This window comes from Phaeoacremonium minimum (genome assembly GCF_000392275.1).
Source record: "Phaeoacremonium minimum UCRPA7 unplaced genomic scaffold PA7_03_scaffold_409, whole genome shotgun sequence".
Lineage (NCBI taxonomy): Eukaryota > Fungi > Ascomycota > Sordariomycetes > Togniniales > Togniniaceae > Phaeoacremonium > Phaeoacremonium minimum.
Window position 1 is genome coordinate 120,555 of NW_006921311.1, and position 20,479 is coordinate 141,033.

Here is a 20,479-nt window from a genome sequence, read left to right on the forward strand (position 1 = left end):
GCGAATCTTACTCTGTAATCGAAAGCTCAGAAGGACAGCCGCTCCTGTTCGACCGCATAAACGAGCGTGACGAGCTCTACAAACCCTCCACATGGCGACAACCACGCCCGACCTGTCGACCTTGACGTCGTCAGCCCAGATCTTCTCCGGCGCTCACACCTTACCCCAGATCCGTTCCATCCACAAAGCTCTCCATGTCGCCGTCGAGGACAAGGCCGCGCGCCTGCGCACACAGGTCGGCAGCAGCTACCGTGAGCTGCTCGGCACCGCAGACGCCATCGTCCGCATGCGCGCAGAGATGGACATTGTCCAGGGCACTCTTGGCCGCATGGGCGGGCGGTGTGGCCGTGCGGTTGTCGGCGGGAAGGTAGCAGGGTTAGGCAAATTTGTCAAGGAACGCGAGGACGTGCCCGACGTTGGCGCTGGAGACGGATCAGGCCTGGGTTTGGTCGCGAGGGCCAAGCTGCTCGAGGCTTGTGTGCTGGCTGTGGCGAGAATGTTGAAGAGCTCCGGCTCGGCAAAGAATAAGATCCAGGAGGATACAGGCCCAGATACACCAAGTCGCGGGGACAGATTGGTCATTGCTGCGAAGGTATTGGTCTTGAGTAGACTGCTGGTTAAGAGTCTTGGGGACGACGTCACCAATGTGCAAATAAACGCTGCCGTCGAAGCTTCGAAGAAGAGCTTGGGGAACTTGAAACGGAGGCTGCTTCGTGGAATTGAAATTGTCTTGAAGCAGGCTGAAGAACAGGCGGATCGTGAGGCAGTACTAAAGGCGTTATGTGCGTATAGTCTGACAGACAACTCTGGTGCCCGAGATGTTGTTAGGCACTTTCTACGTGTCAGAGGCGAGGCAATGGCGCTTGCTTTCGAGATCGAGGAACACGAGAGAGAAAGGAGCACCAAGGATGTCGTCAAGAGTCTAGGGCTCTACACGAGAACTCTCCTAGATGTACAAGCTCTCGTACCTAATAAGCTGAAAGAAGCCTTAATGGGGCTCAAGAAAGACCGCCTTCTCGTCGACCCGTCCTTGAAGGAACTTGAGGGGCTACGACTCGATATCTATGAGAGATGGTGCGGCGATGATATCCAGTATTTCAAGCCGTACATACGCCACGACGACTTAGACGGCAAGCAAGCGAAGGAGATGCTTATGAGATGGGCTACCGGAGGTGGAGAAGTACTGCTACAAGGCCTTGAGAGGACTTTGGAGAAGGTGGTAGACTTCAAAGCCATTGTTGAGATGAGGACAGATGTTTTGCAACTTTGGATCAGAGACGGAGGTAAAGCCAAAGGGTTCGATCCTTCGACTATGCTTGAAAAATTTCGAACGACCATCAATGCTCATGTCGTTGAAGTTTTGGATACGAAAGTCAACAAGCTACGACTTGTGGCCTCAGAGGTTTCCGCCACGCTTGACGCTTGGAAAGAGGGTATTACTGATCAACATCTGAGTCTCTGGGATGAGGATGCCCTTGACATTGATCTATCCGGCGGCGCAAATCAGTTTACTCAGGATGTCATCTCGCGTCTATATGGCAGGAATCAGGCGGTATCAAAAGCCGTAAATAGCTACAGATCCTGGTATCGAGTGATTGACGATGTGGGGCAGATCGTCGAACAGCTAAGGCGCCAGAGATGGGACAACGATGTGGATGAGATCGAAGACGAGGAAGTCATCGAACAGCGCCAACAGGAGTTGAGCAGGGAGGATCCGCAAAAACTACACGATCACCTCAACAAGTCACTTGAGAAAGCCTTTCAGGATCTAGATTCTCAGTTCACAAAACTATGGGATGCTCACAAAGACAGGCCTGATAATGGCCACATCGCCATGTATCTGGTGCGAATACTGCGAGACATTCGCGCTAAGTTGCCAAAGTTGAAAGTGGTGGAAAGCTTTGGCATGGCCCTTGTGCCCCCGCTGCAAGACAAGGTTGCACAAACCGTGATTATCTCACCAATGGATGAGTTCGTCACCTCGGCATTGGCCAGAAAGAGCGTCATCGGCCGAAGTCTGTGGGAGGGCGAGCCGGAGCTCCCAACGTCACCTTCGCCTGGCGTTTTCAGATTTCTTCGTGATCTTACTATCGCAATGGGCGATGCTGGTACGGACCTTTGGAGCCCTGTGGCAGTAACGACGATGAAGCAGCACCTTACCAAGCAGCTCAGTGAAGCGTGGCTTGAGGCATTGGCGGCCCATCTAGCGAAGCCCAAATCCGCGGAGCCTTCAGAAGAGGCAAATGGTCATGAAGACGCGGAGGGCAATAATGAGCCCAATGGCAAAGCCGTTTCAGATGTGACAGAAGCAGAACGAAAAGATTTGCTGATCCAGTGGCTCTACGACATTTCTCTACTCCGCTGTTGCTTTAGTCCTCCAGCCGGCTCCAGCCGTGATGAGATCAAGGGGCTAGAGGAGGTAGTCTATGAAAAGACCGGGTTGGACAGCGGCCCAGCACGGCAACGGTTGATCAAGTCATCGCAGGACTACTGGAAGAAAACCAACCTGTTATTCGGACTGCTGATATGATATCCAGTCATAACACCAAAATAATACATTATATTGAAGCCTTTGGTTTCTACAGCTTATGACGTTTCTCTCCTGATGCAATTTTCCTGAATTCTTCCTGTGGCACTCCGCTCATGAACCTCTCCAGTCCGGCGAATACCTCAGTGATGTTCTGTTTGTCTAGAATATCGTTCTCCGGCTTGCGGATGAGCTTCTTGATGCCGGTCAAGCTGTCCCCAATGAGATGCTCTCCTAGCCTGTCATTGACTTCCTGCAGCACCAGCTGGTTGAACTTGTCGTCCTCGCCTTTCTTGCAGTCGAATATCTTGTTGACGAAGCCTGTCGCAAGTAGCTCCTCGGAAGTGACGCGCTTGCTCATGATGAGTGCCTCGTTGGCCTTGCTGATGCCGAGCCGCTGCACCAGCCCGCGCGACGCAGCACCTTCAGCGACCAGCCCAAGCGACGAGAAGGGCGTGAGCAGGAACGTGTGAGGGGCGCAGTAGATAAAGTCGGCGAAGGCGACCAGCGCGGCCGTCAGACCGATGACGGGCCCATTGAGCGCTGCGACGAGGATCTTGGGATGTGAGTAGAAGGCCTGCGCAATGTTCAGGTTCAGCGCCACGAAGCTACGTAGCCAATGTAGGTGCACTTCTGGGGTCTTTCCGCTCGGCGCATTGTCTGTGATAGAGACATCTGCACCGCTGTAAGACGAGGAGTGTTAGTGATGGGTCCCAGACAGCGCTGTGGAGCTTGTTGGAGTTCATACGCTGAGAAGTAGCGCCCTTTGGCTTGAAGGAGGGTTATGTAGACCTCATCGTGAGTAGCAACCTCCCGCAGCGTCTGACCGAGCTCGTAATATTGCTGCTGATTCAAAGCATTGAGTTTCTTGTCGTTGTTAATCGTGATGGTGGCTATTCTGCCGTTGTAGGCGACGCTGATGACCGAGTCTGCCATTGCCGACCACAGACTTTCTTGAATGTTTGCAATATGATACAGAGAGACGAGCAATTCCGAATACAGTTATCGACTAGAGACGAATCTATGTACTTCAAAGAAAAAGTCTAGCTAAGCAAAACAGAGTGAGCCGCCTATGAAGAAGTATCGATTGTTCATGGTTACCGTTAACCAGGAGGCACTAAGTGTACTGCCGCGATCCCCACCATGTCAGCGCCAGTTGCCTCGGTTCTTTTCCCCAAGCCTCTCTTTAACCCCACAATCGCGGCCGCCTACCAAGTGAGCAGCATTCCCTAGATCTTCTGTATCTATCCCGCAGGCGCTTGACTTGTTTGAAACTAGTTTAAGTTATTCCAATGGCGGTTGGAATCGGTGGGATATGAATGACTGCATCTGAGTCTCCTAAAGTCCATCGAGTCAATTGCCATCCTAGTCACTACCTACCTTAGGTATGGACGGACTGCCCAGGATTTCGCTGCATAAAACACTCCACCAATATGGACCCTTCCCGTATGTCCCGCGAAGGGCGCTGGAGGATTGACTATATGGCCAAGAAGGAATTGTTGATGGTCACCCGTAGCACGTAAGCGATCCTTATCAACTGGGTCTTGGAGTTGACTATGATATAAAAGTCCCATCGAAGTCCGATCCCCCATGTGGAAATACTTCATCACAATACGAATAAACTTCTTACTTGCTAAATCATCCCTGTCTTTGATGATGGCGTCCGCAGAGGTCGCAGAACCGCCGTCCCTCGCGCTCCGGCCCCTAAACGAGTCTTCCGCAGAGACCGGCGTCAGCAATAATGGTAACGACCTCGTCGGGCCGGCGAATGGAGGGCAAGAGTTCTCTCTGCCGCCTGTCGATAGCGGCAAGGATGCGTACCTCTTCTTGGTGGCTGCGTTTGCCGTCGAGGCTCTTGTCTGGGGTTCCTGCTTCTCTTTTGGTCTATTCCAAGACTACTACAGCAAACACGAACCGTTTTCCGGGCAGTCAAATATTGCTGTAATTGGTACTTGCGCCATGGTACGATTGAACAGGATATGGCTATCCAATTGAGACACTCAGGCTAACATCTCACAGGGGATCATGTATTTGTCGGCAGTGCCTCTGATGGCCTTCAATAGAATGTTTCCTCGGCCTGCTCGTTGGATGCCACTCGTGGGCCTCCTCATCATGTGCTTTGCACTTGCGATGAGCTCGTTCTCTACCACCGTCACACATCTCATCGTCACTCAGGGCGTCTTTTATGGTATCGGGGGAGGGATAGCGTACATCCCATGTATCTTATACATGGATGAATGGTTTGTCAAACGAAAAGGTCTAGCATATGGCATAATGTGGTCCGGTGCTGGCTTATCTGAGGTCGCCTTGCCACTCTTGCTTAAGCACTTCCTTGACGCATACGGGTACAAGACGACGCTCCGGATCTGGTCAGGGATGCTGTTCGGCTTGACTGCACCTCTCGCTTACTTCCTCAAGCCGCGTGTTCCAGTCCCTGCCATGACTCGCCCCAGACCGATCAGCTTCAGCTTTGTGCTTTCGCCCATGTTTGCCATCTATCAGCTCACAAATATCATCGAAGCCACCGGATTCTTCCTTCCGGGCATCTATCTGCCATCTTACGCACGCGACTCGCTCGACGCCGGCGCCTTTCCCTCTGCCCTGACCATCTTGCTCAATAACGTTGCCTCCGTCGTTGGCTGTATTGCGATGGGCTGGCTGAGTGACCGTTTCCATGTCACTACCTGTCTCATGGTGTCGACTGTTGGGGCCACGGTGGGCACGTTCCTGATATGGGGTTTCGCTAATAGTCTTGGTGTGCTATATGTGTTTAGCATAGTCTATGGTATATTTGCCGGCTCCTTCACCAGCGCCTGGGCGGGGATCATGAAGGAGGTCGCATCCCACGGGAGCATCGCTAGCACGGCAAGCGGGACGCAAAGAAATAGTGATATGTACCCTCCCATGGTCATTGGTGTTCTCGCATCTGGCAGAGGAATTGGTAATGTTGTGTCGGGCCCCTTGAGCGAGCTTCTCATGAAGAGCCGATCTTGGGAGGGGGATGCTGTGGGTGGTTACGGGTCCGGATACGGATCCCTGATTGTATTCACAGGGGTGACTGCGTTTGCTGGAGGTGCAAGTTTCCTGTGCAGAAGAGTTGGTTGGCTCTGAGTAGTCTAACCGCCCAGATTGGGATTCTGTTCGAGATAGTCTAAAGTTGACAAAGCAAAGATATCATTGCTGATGCTAGACCTTATGCTAGAGATTTTTCTATTCCGAATGAAAGATATGCACATATTTTCCCAACCCGAACTCCAGGAGCCAAATAATCCGGATAGTGAGCCTGTTCCTCATGTAAATATCCTACCGCGACCAGTTCGATGCGTTCCGTTCCAGAACTGGTCGTTGCTCCCATCTCTCCGTTTCGATGCTACGTTCTTCTTCCTCCTCGTCTATCACGTCGTCTCCCTCTTCCTCATCCCCTGCCTTGCTATACAGGAAAAACTGAACAAAGATGCCCATATCCAACAACAAAGTGCCTAAGCTCCCAGCCAACCAGGAGAGGTTCACCAGTATATACTGGCCATAGACATGTTGCGCCTCACCCGGCTCGCATTTTTCCAGGCGACATTTCGGGTCATATGCAAAGATCGAGAGCACATATGTTAGGTTACCGAGACACGCGAATAGGAAGAATAGCATGCTCACGCCCTCGGTCGACTTGCGTCGCCAGTTGAGCAGAATTTGGGGAAGACGTGAGCCGAGGTATAAAACGGCACATAACCACCCGAAAATCTGGCCCCAGAGGTCAAAATGTAAGTCTTCGTCGTGGTGCTCAGGCGTGTGCTCTTCAGCGCCTCCGTGGGCCCGGCTCAAGAACCACCCAGCAACTCCTGCAGCAATGACCATTATGACTGCCAGCGTGTTGAAGGCGATAGCCTGTAAACGTGTTGGAGGCGGCGGCGGCGGCGATGGAGGTGTCTCGCTGACAAGTGGTAGGGTCGGATTCAGATGGGAGAAGTCGGACCAGTCCGATCCTCGACGTTCGCGTTGTGCTTGTTGGGCCAGAAGGCCGGTTCGTTCGGTTGGCTCGCCCGCATGATGTTGGTCTTGCGGTTTAGGGGCGGGTGGGACGACCTCGTCTTTCCAAGTGAACCCGCGGTAGTAGAAGCACTGGCCCAGGAGAACGACATCGGCAATCGTGTAGTAAATGGCGAGGATGATCATCGTCGGCAACACGCCTTGCAGAACGGCACCCAATATGTTAAAGACATCGCCTAGGAGCCATACAATCACGAACTGAAGTGACAGGCCATCTGCGCTGCCTCTCCGAAAATTCTCGATAATTTGAGGCGAGAAGACAACAACCCAGCAGGCAATTGAGATCGAACTAGAGCAGCTCAAGTCAGACTAATGCACCAATTGGTCATTAAATGTCACAAGACTCACCCACAGATGCCAGAGATGGCTTCAACATCAAGATTGAGTGGTTCTGTCGGTGGCGCCATCATCATCTACCCAAAACCTGGCGCAATCCCCGCGCTGTCCGATCCGAAGTACCTGCACTGTCCGGTCTCTAGGAAAGAGTAACGAGCACAAAGAATACTCTATTAAGAAAAAACGCAAACTTGTCAATTGAAACCCCGACAAATAAATGCAATCTGAGTTATTAAGGTGAGAGTTTCAGCCGATGGAGGTGGGGAGCAGTAGTAAGTAGATGACGGCAGAGGTTTTTTCACAGGCGCATGATTCATTGCGTATTTTAATTGTCCGCCGCCCCGACTTCGCTAAAGCCCAGCTGAAAGGGTCCGCCTCAGCCACGGCTAGAACGCCTGGAAATCCGGGGAAATTGTGGGGAGCACGTGGGGGTATATTGAAATTCGAGAAGCAGTTCATGAAAAGTTTCGACTCCAGAGCATATTTGAGCAACTTGATATAAACAAGTTGAGCCTGTTGTCTTCTCTGGCGACAACCGTATATTCTGTGTGACCACAAGAACGAATTGTAGCGAAAAACTTCCATACGAATGGCACGGCTGTCAAGAAGAATGGGAATACAACTGAAGAGTCTTGTATAGAGGGAGCTGTTCTCATAGAGAAAACGTGCTTAGAATCAGCTTTTCAAATCTCAACGTGAACTTATATGAAGGTTGGACAAAACGTCATGATCGGTGATAGGTTTCATCAGGTTCGATCGACGAACGAAGTAGACTGTAGCAGGGGATGAATGTCAGAACTCTTAGACTGTATGGTGCAATTTTCAAAAGCTTGACCCGACTAGATGCTGAGTCATAATCTTACGTGTTCATGAGAACTCATGAGACCGAGTATGTATTTGGAGTGCGAGGTAGGATGTCTGGTCTACTCCAGCAGACGACATATCGAGTTAGAACGAGGACTGCAGGTTGCTCGACTTGCTACTAATATTGGATAAACGGTTATATCTGATACATAACCCTATATCTGATGGTCGAAAATTGATAGTGATGAGCTCAAATCTAGACATTGCAATTGAAAAAGCTGATTAGTATTCGAACAATTGAAGAAAGAGCTCAGCCTGAAAGCCTGCCTCAGTAATCAATTCTCGTAATGTCTCCATATAAGGACATAGCAGGTAACCAGATACCGATACTTTCTTTTCCATTCAGAATAAACGGCTTGAGACACTATCAGTATTTTCATCGTACTGCATAGAAGGTAGGTTAATTTATAGCATCTAAACATCGCCGCGATAATAGCGTCGGGTTTAGTGCTAAGTATAGAGATCACAAAATCTAGGGCCTCGGTTTCCCCACGTCGGGCGCCAGATCGCAATCCTCTAATTACTCAGCAACGGGTCTGAGTTAAGCCCGCCGATAGCACCTCCGACCCCACTGTCAATCAATGACGAGAGAATTCAACCTCAAGTCGACAGGAAGGTCAAATTAGGGCTTTCTACTACATTATCAACATTGCACAAAATAAGGATCTCGTAATCACTTTCGCGCCTCATATCAGGAAAGCAAAGTAGCAGTAGAGCTCAACGGAAGACCATCTTCCACCATACCTACCTCCTCAAAATATGGGATCAACAATCCCAGCTCTCCCGGTCTTTGACGAAGAAGACTCGATGCTCTCACGGAAATTCGGCCGCGAGATTGCGAATTACTTCTCGGGTAGTCCTCTGAACAGAGTCGCTTTTCTGAGACATGATCATGTCTTCCTAAGATCCGCATTCTCACACCCGTCCACCCGGTTCCTGCTAATGAACGAGCTGGCTCCTCTTGTTGATGAGACTCGCAATCGGATCGCGTACCTGAGCAATGCGGATGTAACGCCATTCACAGGGCCTGATCCGTTCCTCAAGACCGAGGAGGAGATGATCAAAGACTTCAACTCGGAGGAAACTCATCCTCTGATCCTCCTCCTCGGCATCGATGAGGCACATAAGCTTCAACCGAGCAGCGACGGTCCTGCTTTTGAGTACAAAAGCTGGCAAGGACGACCATACTTTGCCATCGACATCACGCCGCGAGGGTCCTCTGAAGCAAGCGCAACCAGTGTCATTGACGCTGTAAAGCAGAAAGGGTACTCATTTTTCACTGACCAGCGACATATGGGACTGAGCGCGGCAGAAGGTAAGATATTTTTTTCCCGTTGTTGAGTGGACTGCTGAATGATGATTGCCATAGCCGCGATGTACGGCCAAGCACGAGCACTACTCGATTGGAACGCGCGGAACCCATTCTGCGCACAGTGTGGCCAGCGTACTCTCTCTGTTAACTCAGGTACTAAGAGAGCTTGCCCCCCTACGGATCTAGCGGGAGGAAAGCTCCATGAGCGCGCTCCTTGTGCGACGCGGAAAGGAGTCTCCAACATTAGCTTCCCTCGGACGGACCCGACGATCATTGTTGCCGTTGTGAACGCGGCCGGAACGCACATGCTGCTCGGTCGCCAAAGGCGCTGGCCCGCTTACTCGTACAGCACACTGGCAGGATTCTTGGAGCCAGGCGAGTCCATTGAGGAGGCTGTCAGGAGAGAGGTGTATGAGGAGAGCGGCGTCAAGTTGAGCCGCGTGGTCATTCATTCCTCTCAACCATGGCCATTCCCAGCAAGCTTGATGATCGGCGCAATCGCACAGGCACTTCCTGGCGATGGCGAACGCATCGACCTTGGTAACGACCCGGAGCTGGAGGATGCCAAGTGGTTCACATTCGACGAGGTCCGAGAGGCTTTAAACAAGGGCGTGAGCGGGCTGGGAGAGCCGGCACCCGCAGGCTATGTGGAAGGATCCTTGCGGCTGCCACCTCAAACCGCAATCGCGAACCGCCTGATGACTGCTGTAACTGAGGGATACGTGGGAGCCGGGACGAAGTTGTAAGCCTTGAGAATGCTGTGTACTCATGGTTGATTGATATGAATCCATGGAATATAGAGGAGAAAATTTTGCATAGAATAAATGTCCATATACAAGAGTCGATGGCACTATGGCATGTCTGTTAGCGAAGCCGCGTTTATCTCCATGAGTTACCTGGCGACAACTAATCTCCATGAGCTGAATCTGTTGATACAGAGTTATTTCCGATTTTTGTTATAACTCAATTTAAGAAAAGCAAAAGATGCTGAGATATATAAAACACAGGCGTTCAAGTCGTAAAAGAAGGGAAATGAAATTGTCATGCAATTGCAGAGAACCTTGGTGTCTTTATTAACAGGTTGAGTGGTACGCCGTGGTACAGGTCCTGGTCAGCCATGATGGACTAGTCTTGATTTAGGCTAGTGCCATTTCCGGCGCCCGCAGCAATAAAACTCTTCTGCTGCCAATTCGAGAAATGGCCTCTCTTTCTTTTCTTCTTCATCATCAGTAAGGGTTATATCTCTACACCGTCAAGTGAAGAACTATAATTCGTACAAACGAAGGCTCCGCTACGGCGGCTTGCTGAGGGTTATCCTGATTCTCTATGGATAGTCTTCCGTTCCCGGCCTCCGCAAGCAAAGTGATCACCTCTTCCCTTCTAACAAGCCATGGACGCCATTACTAGGTCCTTGACGGTGGGGTGGTTGCGACATGACTCCAAAGTCTTCCTTCGCGACTTTGGCTGGACGATTGATTGATGGATGGGTACGGTAGCTAGATTGCCAGTGTACGAAAGCATTGATGAGACGAGCCTTCTCATCTTCAGCGCTGCGTGAGATACATCGTAATCATCACAAGAGCCAAGCATCTAGTAGGAGCTGAACTTGTAACGTCAGCCATCTATGAGATATGCCTTTCTACCCATGTACGTCAGGCCAGAAAAGAATGTTTCTTGTCTCCCATGACATGATATGCCTACACTAATTTTTAAGTAAAACTTGCCGTATCTATTCCAACCATTCATGCCTGCAGTATGCGTCAAACGGCGAGAATTTCTCTGGAAAATTGCAGTCACGTGACGTGTCTTCCAGGGTGGAATCTCTTTTTGCAGTGTCACACCGCCCTTTGCCCCTCCGAATATGTATGCCCACACCAAAAATTCCTTTCATATTTAGTCTCCCAAAGGATCCCGACGTCAAGTCAATTTACCACCAACTTCCCCAACTTACCTACTCTGAGAACGGAGTATACCTCACCATTAGAAATCATTCTATTGGAAGACTGTCACCATGTCTAGTACGTTTTATCCTATGATTAGGGAAGCTGTCGCTCTTCAGCGATGGTCTCTTCATTAGCAATCCGAGCTTGCTTGCTGACTTCATGAAACAGAGATCACAGTCGCCGGTGTCCGTTCCAACGTCTCCGAGCTCCTGGAGTACTCTCTGGAGACCAAGAAGCGCAACTTCTTGGAAACCGTTGAGCTCCAGATCGGCCTCAAGGTATGACGCACCTTTCCCTGTACTCCTGACGACAACAGACGCTGACTGTAACGCTATAGAACTACGATCCCCAGCGTGACAAGCGTTTCTCCGGCACTGTCAAGCTGCCCAGCATTCCCCGCCCCAACATGGCCGTCTGCATTCTCGGTGACCAGCACGATATCGATCGTGCCAAGCACGGTGGCGTCGACGCCATGTCCGCCGACGACTTGAAGAAGCTGAACAAGAACAAGAAGCTTATCAAGAAGCTTGCCCGCAAGTACGACGCCTTCGTCGCCTCCGAGACCCTTATCAAGCAGATCCCCCGTCTCCTGGGTCCCGGTCTGTCCAAGGCCGGAAAGTTCCCCACCCCGGTCTCTCACGCCGATGACCTCACTGGCAAGATCAACGAGGTCAAGTCCACCATCAAGTTCCAGCTGAAGAAGGTTCTCTGCATGGGTGTCGCCGTCGGAAACGTTGGCATGAACACCGAGCAGCTGGTTGCCAACATCATGTTGGCCATCAACTACCTCGTCTCGCTGCTGAAGAAGGGCTGGCAGAACGTTGGTAGCTTGACCATCAAGGCTACCATGTCTCCCCCTAAGCGCCTCTACTAAGCGTGAAATTTTTCTGGCTGGGTTTTCAAGGAGGGCATGTGATAATCACTAGCAATCTCTGGCAAAGGAAAGGTCGCATTGTCTAGGTAGTCTACCGGGATAGTTTTAATCGATCTTCAAAATTCAGACCCCAAATCAAACGCCGGTATTCCTTCTGAGCTGTGCATGTCTCCAGCGTAGCTGTGCTTCTTCGATGTCAATCGAGGAAGAGATGCGATTGGTGTTTCCAACTGCCTTGCCTGCGCCACCCCCAGTCCAGTGGTGCACGCTTCCACGGTATGAAACACTTGCCTTCGGCTCATGCAGATCCGCCACTGTCATGCGGCGCACGTCCCAAGTTTCTACACTTATGCGTAGACAAAGTTATCAAAATATTGTGTGATTCTGACGGTGAGGAGTCTAATAGCCGTCTTAACATTGACATGGTGTCTGTTTGACAAATAACTGTGTTTCTCCTGTCAACCAGTGGCCTTGGCGTCGAGCCATGTCACGGCCATTCAAGACAGATGAGAAACACGACTAACGGCTGCAATTACGTAGAGTAGTCAGAGAAAAGCCAGTAGCCTTTGATTTGACGTCAGTCAGGCCCGTAAGAAGGCCATGTTTCCTCAATGTGTGTGAAACGGAATTATTAGCTTGATGACTTACACGGAGCCGATACTCTGGCGGATCCGACGAACATACAGGAACACCAGGACAAGGGTTCCGCGCTCAACAAAGAGTAGGCGATCATAGCACTGTTCCAACCCCATTGTAGCACCATGATCATAGCCTTGCCGCAACATCACATGCGGAGACAAGATAACCTGGTTACAGAGCTTCGGAGATTTACACTCACATACACACACACACCAGCCCCTGAGACACGGAGCACAAGCCTACATTGGGCCTCTGCTTCTCAGCAAAGACTGCCATGATGAACCGCACTAAACCTTGATTGATGCAAATCTTTGTGATTCATTGTGCATCACAGTCGATAGGATCCACTGGCATAGGATAACTAGGACTAAAACATCGCAGCCTCAGCATTGCTCAGGCCTCCTCGTGTTATCGATCCTGGCCCAGCCAGGCTGTCACTCTGAACAGGGGCAGGGCTTCTACACCAGGCCTAGCCATAGAGCCCTTGCAGCCTTGATACTGTCAAGCATAGACAAATGCGGTCACGAGTGGCGAACGGCAAGTCTTGCCTAGCCTATATGCGGTACCGGATGGCCTCACAGCGATCCCGGTGCTCGCCATCTGTCTTAAAGTTGACCAGAAGCTCGAGAGCCATGGCCATATGAGTGGGGCTTGAGACTCACAATACGCGACCCTCCAAGGCTACGGTGAGTGATGGAGGAGGATCTCAAACGCCCCCAAGTGACAGATTAGATCCGATTAGCTTAACGAAGCTGGATCTGTATCTCCGGGTGCCACTCGTGCTCGAGGAGGCAGCCTCTTATCAATCACAAGAGACCCCCGGTGTTGAGGCTTGAAGACATGTTGTCTGTGCTCTCTTTCTTCTAGGAAAGCCGTGCCAAATGTTTGTGATTGATGTCTAGCCATCGACTCTCTACTTGCCCAGGATGCAGATAGCACCCTTATCTGTTCTCGCGAACGGGCCGACGCCAAATTACAAGAACCCAACAACCCAAGGCCCGGAGAATACTATCATCATCTCCATTTTACTCGGAATTGTTACTACTCTCATTGGAATCAGAGTGTACGCTCGTTTAAAAATATCGAAGGGGTTCGGACTCGACGATGTGCTCATCATCCTTGCATATGTAAGGAATCTGTGAGAGTTTGGCTCGACCAAAAATCAGGACTAATACGGGCGTCAGATACCCGCAACAGCCTTCGCAGTCGGCGGCATCGTTGCCGAACACAAGCTGGACTGGGATAGACATGCGTGGGATGTGCGACCTCAGTTTATTACTCCTGGGCTCCAGTTGAGGTATGCCACAAGCCCCGTAATGCTAAAAGGAAATCTCTAATCCAAGCAGCATGGCGACCCAGATTCTCTTCGATATTGCCACAAGTCTGACGAAGCTTTCCATGCTAGCATTGATGTATCGTTTAATGACAGCGAGTCAAAGTCGTATGAGATACGTTGTTATAGCCCTCGCATTGGTCATAGCGGCCAACTGCTTCATTTTCGTCGTCGTCACGATATTTCAATGCAGGTTCGCTTCCCATTGATACTCCAAATTGGGACTCTAATATTGATGGACACATAGCCCCATTGCGGATTACTGGACTCTGTCTGCCCTGCCTCAAAAATGCATCAATGAAGAAGCGCACTTACTGGCGGCCGGCATTATCAACACGACCACGGACTTCCTTATTGTCTTGGTGCCAATCCCCACCGTGTTCAGACTGAAGCTTCCGTTCAAACAACTTCTCATTGTTCAGGGGCTTTTCACTGGTGGTGTCCTTGCCAGCGTTGCTGGTGCCGTGAGGACATTCTTCACCTGGAAGATGACGACAAGTGCAGACCATGACACGACGTGGAATGGGTACATTGTGTTTCTCTTGAGCTCTCTCGAGCTCTTTATTGGAATAGTATGATGAAACCACGGGAAGTTATCATTGGCAATGCTAATATTTGTCCAGATTTGCGCCTCTCTACCAGCTACCAAACCTTTCTTCAGCCGATACCTCCCTCGTTTCCTCGGCACATCTCGCTTCGTCTCTCGGTCTAGTCGAGCCGAGAAAGCATCTTCAACAAGACGCAGCTCCCTGACTACATTCTGCGGAGAACCCAAGTCCCCAGTCCTGTTTTACATGCAGCACGCCTCCGCCGCAGAGCTACCCCTAAGTTCACCATCTCGGGTGAAGCTTCCGCCTCCCAATTTGAACAAGCCACTCCCAAAGATCCAGCCGACTACTTCAGTCATGATCGAGCGGTCCTCAACTCAGGAGAGTGTATATCAATTCACACCATACGAAGATGGTCACATCAGCGTCCACAAGGCACGCAAGAGTCAAGTAAAGAGGCAGAGCAGGCGAGACGTCATTTAGCCACTGCATCAGTGGACGGCATACATCAATCATTATTTGCATAGGGATACAAGCGCTCCCGGCGTAGACACGAGTTCTGTTTTCGGAGATCAAGGAGTTTTGCGTTAGATGCCGTGTTCCGGCACACTTCATTCATTCAAGATACCACGGGTTCGTTTGGCTTTGCTGGGAAAGTGGGTGTGCTCACCGTTCGCTTGGGCAAGACAGATGGGATAGCTCCTCGGGTATGATCACTAATAATGGAAAGTTGGAAGTATGAGCGATCATCATCATCATAAATCTCTATCTACTACATGCTATTTCAAAAACAAGACAATTGGCGCACTGTTTCGCCCTGAGACCCTTGTTAATATCCAGAAGGCGGCCCTTCGATACATTGTTCTAAAATGTGTTACATGCCCGTGCTTATACATCGATCCTCCTCTGAATTTTCCTTTTCGACGAGTAGAAAAAAACTACAGCACACAAATCACACAAACATTCAGCCTGGGGAAAGCCATGACTGATCACCATGAATGGATAGCGATCCATAAAAGCCCGGCACGAGTTCTATGGGAGCGGACCTTGAATCCGTCTAAGTTGCTTCCCGATGGAACCTCGCGGCACGGTAGATAAATAGCCTCCACACCGACACAGCCGTGCCGAAGTCGGCTTGGAGCACGGACAAGCCACCCAAGTCTCACAACAGACTTTCAGGCGGGCTTGTCTCGTGTGCACTTGCAGTCAAATTCACGAGCCTCAATCCAGTGAGGTGATGATTGTCCTTTACGGCCAGCGGCCGGGGACCGTGGTTCGACTGGTGGATGGATAGGAGTGTAAAGGTGCCCTGGCCAAATTTTGGCAATTCAACCGGACTGCTGAGAGAAGGACCGCTGGTACGGCTGCTCCAAAAGGTTGGCATTTTGCTGAGTGACCAGGTTTCGTGAGATCTTGGACATGGCCTGGACGTAGTTCTGCGCGTCAACCAGGCGCTGGAGAACCAACGGGTCTTCCGGGTTGGTGAAGCCGTTGACAAGATCGGCCAGGTGCTTCTGGTGCTCGTACCAATCCGCGTGCTGGTTCGGCACTGTCTCCACGGCCTTCATGGTGGGAGCAACGTCCGCCACAGGAATGGACTTGGTTGAGGGCGACTTCCGGCTGGAGGCACTCTCGGAGATATCGTTCTTTCTCTTGCGGCCCTTGGAAGATTCCTTGCGGCTTGATGGAGGCGGCGAAGACGCGGCCTTGGCCTGAACAGAGGAGCCATTGTCATTGTGGACACGACGCATGTGGTCTCTCAGGTTCCAGTTGCGTGGGAATCCGTTGCCGGGGAGGGCACGGTCACATCCGTCATAGGAGCAGAGGTAGGGCTTGTCTCCGTGGCCATGCATGGCATGAGCTTCCCGCTCGTGTCGGAGGAGGCAGGCAGTGGAAGAGAAACGGGCATTCTCGCATGAGTCGACCTTGCAGCGGTATGGCTTCAAGTGGGAGTCGACAAATTTGCTGTTGGTAGTCTTAGTTACTGGGATTTCCCTCTCAAAAAGCTGATCCAAAGCGTAATAATACTTACTCGTAGTTGCATTTGAGCTTTTCGGGCTTGTGGTTGCAACTGGCCTGGCCCTCCCATGGGCAATGGAAAAGCCCGTCCGCTTGGGGAAACGCATTCTTGTACAATGGGTGGTCCCTTGCAGACTCACCTTCGCTGCTCTGGCGGCGGGTGCTCCAAGATGGGGGAAGAGAGAAATCATCTCCAATGGCGGTCATTGCACTTCCAGTAAGGTCCTCGGTGGCCATGACTTGTTGGGATCCAAGTTTCCCGTTCAACCTAATTACATCCATCGTGTGAGAAGAGTCGAGGGGGCACAGATAGATCATCACTTTCAACATACCTTTGTGACTGTCCTCGGAAAATAGGGGAGTTCTCATGGCTGTCTGGGGGCGAGTCCGGCAGGGGCTGAAGCCAGGAATCATCATGATGAGGCGAGGATCCATCGGAACCGGTGCTGAAGTTGTCCCAAGAGTGTGACGGCGAGTCGCTCGTCAGACTCGTGTCAAATTCCACTTGCATCTGAGTGCATGTAGGGTCCACGTGGCTTACAGCCATGTCAGAGTAGGGCATTCCATCCGGAGTCATTGTCATCAGGTTTGGGTAGAACATGGGCTGTGAAGAAACAGACAAAGCATCCGAGTCCTGGAAAAGATACTGCTGGACATCCATCATGCGGCCGTTGCTCAAGGATCCTTCCGAGTAGGCGGATGATGCATTACCTGTGACTTCAAAATTGGACATTTGAGACAGAGATGTCTGAAGTCTTGGGCGGCTCTTGCTTGAAGAGGCCTTGATAGTCCTGTTCTTGTGGCTTCCTGTGGAACTCTTTGAGGTAAGCCGCCTCATTGGTTCTGACTTGAGGATCTTGGCCTGCTCAGCAGCTGTGGTAGCAGCCCAGTTGGCGTGGAAGTCATCCATGTCCATGGTCTCGGCCTGATCCCTCCTGGGAGTCATGCGTCCAATTGGGAATGTAGTATAATCCTCGGCATCTCCATGGTCTGAGAAGAAGTTCTGTGCTCCTTCTGCTGTCGTGCTCTCCCAAGTCAGACCGTTAGGGTCCGATGGTGCTGTGTGAGAAAAAAGAAAATTCCCTGAGGCATTGGAAGTCATCATGGCGGCCTGGTTAAAGCTATAGTCGCTGTATTTGAGGTCAGTGTGCTGTTTCTCCACTTCCTGTACAACACGAAAATGATATCACTGCAATAGGAAACAGAAAAAAAAGGACATCTCAAATGGCACAACTTTGTTCCTGCACCAAGCATATCCGGTTAGTCTCATTCACGAGGACAAGTATCGAGGGAGGATTCTACAGACCAAATGAGTCAAGAGTTCGGACAGAACCTGACAGGAAAGGGATCCTTGCAATCCGGTGGTAGAGGGCAGAACCTGTGGCGAGTGGCCTGGGACATCCCTGTGGAAGGAGTCGTGCGAAAGAGGCAAAGTCTTCATAGGATTCCAGCATTGTCGAGATCAGTCCAGAAGACATGGGATTAGGCAAGAGAGCGATGAACAAAAGCCAGAAAAAGCCAGGAAAAGATAGCAGGTTAGGGTGTTGATAGCCAGGGTTTGCAAGATCCTTGGTGCGATGATTGTCCAGTGTCCACATATGCAAGAGAAGCAAGTCCAGGTTAGTCCTCAATTGGGCCGACGATATCAGGAAGTTAACGGTCCTCACGAAGACAGCGTAATCACAGGTTCCCATGTGGCATTGATCCTCCTTGGTAAAAGCGAAGCTGTCACATTCCTGGCATTGTTGAAGAGTCCATGGGTAGGCAACACCTGTTCGGCAGCCAAAGCAGTCTTCATTAAACTGCGAGTGGTGGCTCTAGCATACGTTACAACCACTCTTTGAAAAAGATCGAGTGACAATTGCAAGCAAGCTAAGATCCATGGTGATCCAGTAGGCATCCTGCTGAAAGTGGGCTGTGTCCGGGCCCGTCCAGCGGACGTCTCCACGAACGCTCGGTCTGGTTCCGAGTCCAGCAACAGAAAAAAGCAATCCCGAGCTCCTGGGGAATCCATGATCCATGAAACGGCCTGTGATCCGGCGTCCATCCCTCGGTAAAAGAGCTGTACTTGTTCAACACGTCTGACGTGGGACATACTCACGCTATCGTCTTGACGACGGAGAGATATTATTTCTTTTCTCGAGTCTGGCTCAGACAAGAGATCCTGTGTCCGTGGGTAATAGATCCACCATGGTCTCCGGAAAGAAACGACCTCACGCGGCGCAGCCTGGTGTAAGTAGTCCTGAGGAAGGAAGTCCTGAAGGGTCGCTATGAAGGATCCATGTTGTCGACAGCAAGTAATCCGGCTGACAGGTCTGAAAAGAAAGTACAAGAATTCTTCCGATTACATGTTTTCAATAAAATCAAAAGCAGATGGGCCTCCCAAGATTACAAAGGAAATACTGGTTGTATATACCTGCTGGATGGGCTGTGGACCTCGTCAAGATCAATATGATAGCCTGGCATGCTTTCCGTCCGGGACAAGACAATGGCAGTCATTCCTAATGGCAAAAACGGCGAGCAGCGCTCTTTGTTTGTGAAGTATCCTTGGATTCTGGTATTGATGCAGAGCGATTCTCAAGACTCGAAATTAGAGTCAAGAATGATGCAGATTCCGGGTGAGAGTAGTGTCGAGTCTCCTGAGTCTTTAGTGACGTAGTGCAGCAACGCGACACGGGTACACGGCAGAGCAGCAGAGAGGATGATCCTGGACTGAAAGAAGACAACCGGGTTGCTCAAGAACGGGCCTTGTGTGATAGTGTGCAAGGGTTGTTGTGTGAGAAGAGACAAACAAGAGGGGGTCCGGGCGGGTGAGGGGAGAGAGAAATAAGAAGTGGCGAAGAGATCAACAGGGGGATCTGGCGAGGTTGGGCACCAAAATGCTCTGGGTCTGCGGCAAACAGCAGTGATGTTGGGTTGGTTGGGTTGAATTCTTGTGGTTTGTGTGTGGGAGAAGGAAGAAGAAGAAGCAGGTTGGGAGTTGGGCACGAGGGGGGCCGATGTTGGGTTTTAAAGTCTCGAGGGAAGGGCCGGGCCTTGTGCGGGCCTTTTGAGACGGCTGCAATTTAATTCAAGTAGTCGGCTCCACCCTCCCACTCCCACTCCCCTAGTTTTCTTAGTAGCCCGCGGCCGGGCTCCTCTGATGATGAGTTGGCAGACAGACCGACCAGACACGCCCGCTCCTCATGCTGCTCATGCTGCTCGTGCTGCTGGCTGCTGCGTGAGAGGTGTGATGAAGTGGTGATGCCCCGCTTCCGGCCTGCCAATGTCATGACGCGCTGGCTCTGTTGTTCCAATGAAACCAGACAGCCCTCCCCCCTAACAGGCCTGCGCTGCCTGCGACGCTGCTCTCGTCGTCTCATTCTCGCTCTCCTCCTCTTCGTGCTGCCTGTGCTACCTGGCCGTCACATTGGTCGCAGCAAGCCAGCACGTCTTCTCGCATGTCCATGGGCCCTGTGGCCTGTCTGCTCGAATGAGTTGGAACACCAGCCTGCACTTGCGATTCGTTCACCGCTTCACGTCACTGGCGACTGGTCAACTTCCTTGATTTTGGGAGGGTCTCAGTGGGGCTCCAGGGAGCAATTCCGGCCTATCAATGCTGCGAGACCGACCAGCTTGACACTCCGAGAGGGATAGTGGCTGCAGCGACAACACAGCAATGCAGAAGGGCCAGCACCATCTGCCAATCCTTTCAAACTGATGAGAGCCCGCGGCAGCTGCGGGATTATTGAGTCCGTACCCATGTACATAGTATGCCCTTGGTTTTGCAATGCAGCAACAATGGCCGCCAAATCTCTGGTGTCTCTAATAAATGTGGTCTTGCTTCCACGACGGAGCCGCGTCGAAACGGTGTCGCGGAGAGCAGCCACTCTCTATTCAGTCTATTCACCGACTACCTCGCAGTTGCTTCGTGGCTTGACTTCTATCCTCTCCGGCTGACCACCACCCTTTGCTCCGGCAAGCTCAGGCCAACTGTGCCTCATTCGCTCAATCACACAAATCAAGTGGGAAGCCATAGCGGGGCTTCCCACTTGATTTGTGTG

General features: G+C 51.2%; 5 protein-coding genes across 5 annotated transcripts; 3 read left to right on the forward strand and 2 right to left on the reverse strand.

The window, feature by feature from the left end:
* Positions 1-91: 91 nt before the first annotated feature.
* Positions 92-2,530, forward strand: UCRPA7_5312 (putative sphingolipid c9-methyltransferase protein; the record flags this gene model as incomplete). Its single annotated transcript, XM_007917859.1, has 1 exon — positions 92-2,530. One exon carries the CDS (start codon positions 92-94, stop codon positions 2,528-2,530), a length of 2,439 nt encoding a protein of 812 aa, XP_007916050.1.
* Positions 2,531-2,579: 49 nt separating this feature from the next.
* UCRPA7_5313 (putative delta()-delta()-dienoyl- isomerase protein) lies at positions 2,580-3,463 on the reverse strand (the record flags this gene model as incomplete). The annotated part of the gene is made up of 2 exons (XM_007917860.1): positions 2,580-3,210; positions 3,276-3,463. 2 exons carry the CDS (start codon positions 3,461-3,463, stop codon positions 2,580-2,582), a joined length of 819 nt encoding a protein of 272 aa, XP_007916051.1.
* A 5,064-nt stretch (positions 3,464-8,527) lies between these two features.
* On the forward strand, positions 8,528-9,826 carry UCRPA7_5314 (putative peroxisomal nadh pyrophosphatase nudt12 protein; the record flags this gene model as incomplete). The annotated part of the gene is made up of 2 exons (XM_007917861.1): positions 8,528-9,083; positions 9,138-9,826. The coding sequence occupies 2 exons, from the start codon at positions 8,528-8,530 to the stop codon at positions 9,824-9,826; spliced, it is 1,245 nt and encodes a 414-aa protein (XP_007916052.1).
* A 1,265-nt stretch (positions 9,827-11,091) lies between these two features.
* On the forward strand, positions 11,092-11,897 carry UCRPA7_5315 (putative 60s ribosomal protein l10a protein; the record flags this gene model as incomplete). Its single annotated transcript, XM_007917862.1, has 3 exons — positions 11,092-11,098; positions 11,192-11,301; positions 11,361-11,897. 3 exons carry the CDS (start codon positions 11,092-11,094, stop codon positions 11,895-11,897), a joined length of 654 nt encoding a protein of 217 aa, XP_007916053.1.
* Positions 11,898-15,745: 3,848 nt separating this feature from the next.
* Positions 15,746-17,382, reverse strand: UCRPA7_5316 (putative c2h2 transcription factor protein; the record flags this gene model as incomplete). The annotated part of the gene is made up of 3 exons (XM_007917863.1): positions 15,746-16,382; positions 16,450-16,704; positions 16,769-17,382. The coding sequence occupies 3 exons, from the start codon at positions 17,380-17,382 to the stop codon at positions 15,746-15,748; spliced, it is 1,506 nt and encodes a 501-aa protein (XP_007916054.1).
* Between the last annotated feature and the right edge of the window lie 3,097 nt (positions 17,383-20,479).